A 7,169-nucleotide genomic window follows, 5' to 3' on the forward strand; every position below is an offset into this window, starting at 1 on the left:
TTTTGTTTTCGCGGAGAAAGTACCTTATTACTACCGCCCAGCCTTCGCGGGGGCGACTGAGCGGTTATGTTGGGGTAGCGTTGCCTTACGACCCGACAATTGAGCGGCCGGGACCCTCGGGCGGCGGTCGGGCCGAGTCCCTAACCTAACAACGTCCTACGCAACGCCTACCAACTAAAACTCCGCGTTGACCCTCTTCGGCGCATAGGGACGGCTGCGTGCTACCTCGAGACAGCAGGTCCGAGTTTCGTCCGCAAGCCGCCCTGCGCGGTGCCTGCTGCGGCCCGTCTCTCTAAATGGGGGCTCCTAAGCCCCGCGCACCGAAGGACGCTCTCAGCGTCAGCGGCAGCGTGAGGTCAACACACACCGCCCATCCCGGGGTCAACCGAGTGTGCGATGAACGCACTACACGCACTGAAAAGTGCGTGCGCACTAGAACGGACAGCCCCTGCTGCCCGCCGACGACCCCCTTCGTGGCCCCTATTAGTCGCCTCTTACGACAGGCCGGGGTTTACCGTGGTGGTATTCTCCAAACGCCCCCATTCCACAGGGCGGGAGACGCCGGTCAGTCGTCCACCCGGCGCCTCCTACGTCTCCTCTGACGGCGGGAGGGATCGGCCCGTTCCCGATCCCTCTCGGCACTCTCCTTCTGCGAGAGAACCACCTCACAGAAGTGGGCCACCGCACGCCAGGCCTCCCGACTGTCGACCATGGAAGCGACCACGGCCGGCAGCGAGAGATCTCCTCCGACGACTGACACGAGAGCGCTGCGCTCATCGTCCCAGGCTGGGCACGACTCCAACGTATGTTGGGCCGTATCCCGCAGGCAGTTGTCACAATGGTGACACACGGCGCTATCTCCGTCCTGCTATCTGACACAGGTACTCCCCGAAGCACCCATGCCCGGTGAGCACCTGTGTCAATCTAAAGTTGCCGCGCCGTGGCGCCTGTCCAGCCACACTGTGCAAAGACAGGACGCACTGCCGCGACGGCCCGAAGCCCCGCTGACGGGGCCTCCAGCCTGAGACGCCACTCCTCCACGGCGGCTCGCCGTAAGGAGGCCCTTTTGGCCTCCCTCCTTCAGGGCCGGACGCTGCCCATTCCTGAACGCCTCCTCCCTCCAATGGAATGTATCGGAGAGGAAGCCTTGGCGTCCAGATCCCAGGGCAGGAATCCGGCCAAAAGATAGCCGCCTCGAACGAGACCGTGCGATACGCCCGTATGGCCCGCTGCGCAATGACCCGCTGCGGGCCCCCGCAGGAGAAACGGCAGAACGCTCCCCAGGGCGTCAGCCCAGACCGGGCTGCCGTATAGTGCTATGGACCGCACGACCCCGTGGTATAACCTTCGACAAGGGGATACGCGGACCTTCCAGGTTGGGCAGCAGGCTTGAAAGAGCGCCCGCCGCCCTGGTCAACTTTGTCCTTAAACTTTTGAAATGGGCGCTGAACTCCCATCGGCTATCCAAAATCAATCCTAAATACTTCATGGTATTGCCGATGGGAATCCGCACCCCCTCCACTACGATGGGCACCGGCCGGTGGCCCCGCCGAGCCCGTGAAAACAGATCGCCTCGGTCTTCTCGAGGGCCACCTTCAGACCTAAACGCCGAATACGGCTCACTACATGACCGGTGCCCACCGCCGCCAGGATCGCGGCGCCCTGGAAAGTCTTAGACGTCGCCGTGACCAGCGTGTCATCCGCATAACACGTCACGTCGACGCCCCAGAGATTGGCACCACGGAGCACCCAGTCGTACCCGATGTTCCACAAGAGAGGGCCTAGAACCGACCCTGTGTGGGACACCGCACGACATCGCTCTCCGGTGCCCCCCGTCGGCGCCCGGATACACCACGTACCTGTCAGAAAGATACGCGTGCACCAGACGCCTGAGATAGGGCGGCACCACATGGTACCGCAGTGCTTCATTTATACAGGGCCAGGGGAGCGAATTGAAAGCATTTGAGATGTCCAACGAAACGGCGATAACTACCCTTCCCCTGGCCACTGCTGCCTCCGCCTGCGATTTGACCCGCAGAATCGCGTGGACAGTTGAGCGTCCACTCCTAAAACCAAACTGATTGTCGGCCAAATTTGGACCGACCCTCTCGAGATGCTCGACGAGGCGCGCGTGTATAATACGCTCAAAAGTTTGGCGACCTCGTCGAGCAGCACGATGGGCCGGTAGGCCGACGGCGACTCTGCGGGTCTCCCCTCTTTCTTAAGCAGGACGAGCTTCCCGACTTTCAACGCGCCGGGAAGACGCCCTGCACCATACAGAGCGGAGAATAGACTGCGGAGCCGCGGCCCCAAAGTACTCGAGGGCTAGCACCCACGCTTTCCCGGGGATGCCGTCGAGACCCGGGGCGGTGTTTTGCCCGCAGTCGAAACACTGCCGCCCGCATTTCCGCGGGCGAAACCTCTGGAATATCCCTTGCCGAAGGTTCCGACGACGATGACGCCACTTCCGGTGGCGCCATCGGTGGAGGAGTGGTCTCCTCGGTGGCCGGGAACAAGGCCGCGACTACGTTGGCCAACAAATCTGGCCTGAGACTCTCCGACAGTGGGGGCGCCGCCGAACGAAGTTGTTCATGACTAGCTTGTATGGGCGCCCCCACGGGGTCCGCGTCGAGTCTCCAAAACTCCCTACGTGCCGCGACCTTGCCCTATGAATGGCCACCCGCAGCGCTCTCTTCGCCTCCTTATAGAGGCCGTAGAGCTGCCGCTCCTGGTCTTCGTGCTCACTGCTGCGAATGCGGCGGCGGCGATGTCTGGCGCATCGGCGGCGCGCAGCCACGCATGACGCGCGCAACTGCGCTAACTCCGTCGACCACCAGTACACCTCCCGCCGCGGAGGACGACGGAGCGCCCGGGCATGGAGGCGTCGCAGACATCCGACATTGCCTCCCCGAACCACTCCGCCTCCTGCTCTACCCGAACCGGACCCTCCGGCTCGGGGAGCCACGGTTACTGCCAGAGCGGCCAGCTCTAGGGCCTCTTTGTCGAGGCGCCTTAACGCCCACCGCGGGCCGTCCTGTCGAGGGGCACTCGGTCCACCAACGGTATTGGGCCGGATACTCGGGGGCGCGGAGACATCGAACCTTATATAACGGTGATCCGACAGCGTCTCCACGCCCACGAGGACTCTCCAGCCCTGGACACGACGTGCGACGGCGGGGCTTCCAAACGACAAATCCACAATAGACCCGCCGTTGTGCCGCACGCACGTGTCCACCGACCCCCTGTTCAGGACGGCCAGGCCGACGGAAATCGCCCATTCCTCCAGGACCTCACCGCGAGCGTCGGTCGCCGGCGAACCCCAGACCGCGGATTTCGCGTTGAAGTCGCCGGCGACGATCGTCGGGTGAGGTTGGCCTTGCTCAACCAGAGCCCCCAGCCGAACGAGAAAGGATTCGAACTCGGCAAGGGGTCTGTTGGGGGAGAAATAAACTCCTACTATCCACAAGTCCCCCAACAGAGCCGCGACACATCCCTGGCCCTTCTCGACTTTGCGGCACCCTGGGTGATGATGGCCACCGACCCGTCGATGTCCCCTACCCAGTTATCTCGGGGCGGGACAAAATACGGTTCGGCGACCACGGCCACTTGCACCGACCACTGCGCCAGGCTTTGGGACAACAGGTCCTGGGCGCGGGCGCAGTGGTTGATGTTCGCCTGGAGGAAACTTAGGTCCATTATTGATGGGCGATCTCCTCCACGTCCATCTCGGCCACTAATTGTTGCGGTGGGCTCGCCGCCTGCGGCTGGGACAGAACCTCAGCCGCGGCGGTGCTTCTTCTTTGCTGGGGGCGGCGCCGGTTGCGACGGGAGGGGGCATTGCACGCCTTCCCCCCTAAGCGGTGCCCGGCGGGCTTACCGGCGGCCGCGCAGACTGCGCAGTTCGGCTGGGCCTTGCACTCGCGGACCTTGTGGCCCGCTTGACCGCAGCGGTAGCAAAGGTCGCTGCGGTCCACCGCGCAGTCGCAGCGCTCCCCGGACGTGCCCGGACTCCAGGCACCGGAAGCACCGCATCGGCCGCGACTCGAGGACGGTCACCCGAGCCGCGGTCCAGCCAATAAGGATGCGGGCCGCCCCCCTAACTTTTTGCGCCGCCTTAATAGGCATCCTGACCCAGGCTGTCCCCACGCCGGATCGATCAGGGCGAATTTGCCCAACTTTTATGGCCTCAATGGCACACTCACCGGCCTTGGAGAGGGCCGCTGCGACTGACTCGGGTGTAGCGGTGTAGTCGAGTTCTGTCAGTCGCAGTTCGACGGTTTTGGTGGGCCGGGATATCCTCATCCTCCGACCCACCGAAGCACTCCCTCAGCCTCGCGGCGAGGGAGTCGGCCCTCTCCTCTGAGTTGGCCCCGGGCACCTCATACATTGGGGCACCCGTGGCCGCAAACTTTGGCCTCATCCTTCCAATTTCCAGGCCGGTGAGGTCTACCTTATTTTGAGCGTCCATTAGGACGCTCTTATAGGTCAAGCCCTTCGCAACTGCTGCCGGCGTCAGCGAGATTACCACTGCCGCAGAACGAGGCGGCCGCAGTTTCGGCTCCTTCCGGCGCATCGGTTTCGGCGGCTGCGTGCTGTTTGTTGTCGCTGTTGCCGGTTTCCCCTTTTTCTTTCTCCTGGCCACCTCGACCCACGGCGTATCTACGTTAGCCGGGGCTGGCGGCAGCACACGGGGCTCTGGAGCTGGTTGGGCTGGAGGCGGTCCTTTCTTCTTGCCCTTTTGGGGCTTTTGCTTGGGCATCTCTCTCCTTCGGTCCTGGGTCTTCTTTTCCGTCGATGCCGACGTATTCGCCGGAGCCGTGGAGGGTCCTGCGACGGGCTGTGGCGGCGCGCTGGAGGGCCCAGCGACTGGGGCAGGGAGGGGGGCGGGAGCGGGAGCGCGTTGAGCTGTTCCCTTCTCTTTCCTTTTCCCCTTGCTCTTGGCCGGTTTAGTGTTCGGCGCCCCTCCTACGTATCCGCTCGTCACGGGGAGTTCTGTGTCCCCAGAGGCGGTCCTTCTTTCGTGGGCGAGGGTGGGCCTTTGGGCTGGCCCCATCAGGGCCGACTCGAGCCTGGCTTGGACCCTCGCTTCCACCATCGCCAGCATCTCCTCTGTCGACTGCTTGTTTGCGGACGCCTCCAGGTCTTCAAGGCGTCGTTTTAGGGTGGCATTCTCTTCCTTCATGGCCTTCATATTGGCTTCAAGACGGGCACTGTGTTCTTGCCACTTCTTTACTTCCTCCTCCAGGCGCATGATGACAGCGGACTCAGGCTGTTCCACGTACTTCACGATCTTGTCCGTGACCCAGTTAAGCGCTTTCTGGGAAGTGCCTTTTAGGTTGCCTGACTTCCTCACGACATTGCGAACAACCTGGGTATACTTACGGAGGTCTTCCTTGAGTATTGGACGGTCCTCTTCGGTGTCTGATACTCTGGGGGGGACCGGCGACTTGATAAATTGCAGCTGGTCCTCCAGCTCCTTCTCTGCGTCTTTCCGCGCGGCTTCCCGTTGAAGCCTGTCACGCTCCAACTGGGCTTTCTTGAGGCCGACGTACTTGCCCACTGAGGGCGGGCGTCCTCTCATTCTGCCGTCGATCGCCTGCGACTTCGGCGCCGGTTCATCGGTGTCGCTGGTCAGACTGAGCTGCGAAAAGCTGCTTCTTGTTTGCGACTTCCTTCTCCAGAGCTTTTTGCTCCTCACGGTAGAGCCACTCTCGCTCGAGTCCGTGTCCAGGCTCAAAGGCCGCGCGAATTCGGCTGCCACCTCCATGGGCATCGCGCCCGTTATCTCCTTCGGTACGTCATCGTCGTTGGGCTTGCACCATTCGACCACCGCCTCTCCGGACGAAACCGGAGAAGGCAACTTCGTCAGTAAAATTATTGGGGGTTTTTGTTTTTATTTAAAAGTTTCCATAATTGTTCCCCACGAGTGTGGGGAAAGGGTGGTCCGCCCAGGCAGTGCCCCTGTACCTGGGTAAGCCTAGCGTAACCCGCACAGAGTGTCGGCCGGTACTCTGGCGGGGGTCGCACTCGAGACCGAACTACCCATCGGCCATGCATCCCCTCGCGGTGCGCCGCCGCTTGGGATTCGGGGTGATTTTTATAGAGGTTTTCTTCCTCGCGGTCCGGGCGGTTAAGCCAAGACCCTCGGTCCAGCGGGAGCGCGAGACATATCCACAAGACCTCCACACCGGATTTACGATCTGCGACGGCGACAATGAGAGGGAGTCCCCCCCACTGCCTGCTCGGGGCGGGATGAGCGCACACCGAGCCCGTCGACACCTCCGGACAGAACCGGGGGCCGCCCAAGATGGGCCAATCTCGTCAACTGCAACACGACGGCCGCCGCAAGAAGCGACGACCGCCAACCACCTCAGTTGTCAGGATATTAGCCAGCGCGCAGATCAGCCTGATCGGTCTGATCGACGCGCCGTTGCCCAGGGTGCACCACGAGGAGGTTTCCTGACCTAGCACCCCAACCTAACCTAACCTAACCTAACCTAACCTAACCTAACGCTTTTTCTTTGTTTTCGCGGAGAAAGTGCGCTTATTACTACCGCCCGGTCTTCGCGGGGGGCGACTGAGCGGTTATGTTGGGGTAGCCGTTGCCTTACGACCCGACAATTGAGCGGCCCGGAACCCACGGGCGGCGGTCGGGCCGAGTCCCTAACCCCGAACAACTAGTCCCTACGCAACGACCTACCAACTAAAACTCCGCGTTGACCCTCTTCGGCGCATAGGGACGACTGCGGGCTACCTCGAGACAGCAGGTCCGAGTTTCGTCCGCGGCCGCCCCTGCGCGGTACCACCTGCTGCGGCCCGTCTCTCTAAATGTGGGGGGGGCTCCTAAGCCCCGCGCACCGAAGGACGCTCTCAGCGTCAGCGGCAGCGTGAGGTCAACACCACACTGCCGCCCATCCGGGGTCAACCGAAAGCGTGCGATGAACGCACTGCACGCACTGAAAAGTGCGCGCGCACTAGGACGGACAGCCCCTGCTGCCCGCCGACGACCCCTTCGTGGCCCCTATTAGTCGCCTCTTACGACAGGCAGGGGTTTACCGTGGTGGTATTCTCCAAACGCCCCCATTCCACAGGGCGGGAGACGCCGGTCAGTCGTCCACCCGGCGCCTCCTACGTCTCCTCTGACGGCGGGAGGGATCGGCCCGTTCCCG

At 62.6% G+C, this 7,169-nt stretch overlaps 1 protein-coding gene across 1 annotated transcript; it reads right to left on the reverse strand.

The window, feature by feature from the left end:
- Window positions 1-4,385: 4,385 nt before the first annotated feature.
- Window positions 4,386-5,773, reverse strand: LOC119193047 (GATA type zinc finger protein asd-4-like; the record flags this gene model as incomplete). The annotated part of the gene is made up of 1 exon (XM_037446744.1): window positions 4,386-5,773. A coding segment is annotated over exon 1 (1,388 nt), but the record flags the coding sequence as incomplete, so codon positions are not given.
- Between the last annotated feature and the right edge of the window lie 1,396 nt (window positions 5,774-7,169).

Source organism: Manduca sexta, unplaced genomic scaffold (genome assembly GCF_014839805.1).
Source record: "Manduca sexta isolate Smith_Timp_Sample1 unplaced genomic scaffold, JHU_Msex_v1.0 HiC_scaffold_3559, whole genome shotgun sequence".
NCBI classification, from domain to species: domain Eukaryota; kingdom Metazoa; phylum Arthropoda; class Insecta; order Lepidoptera; family Sphingidae; genus Manduca; species Manduca sexta.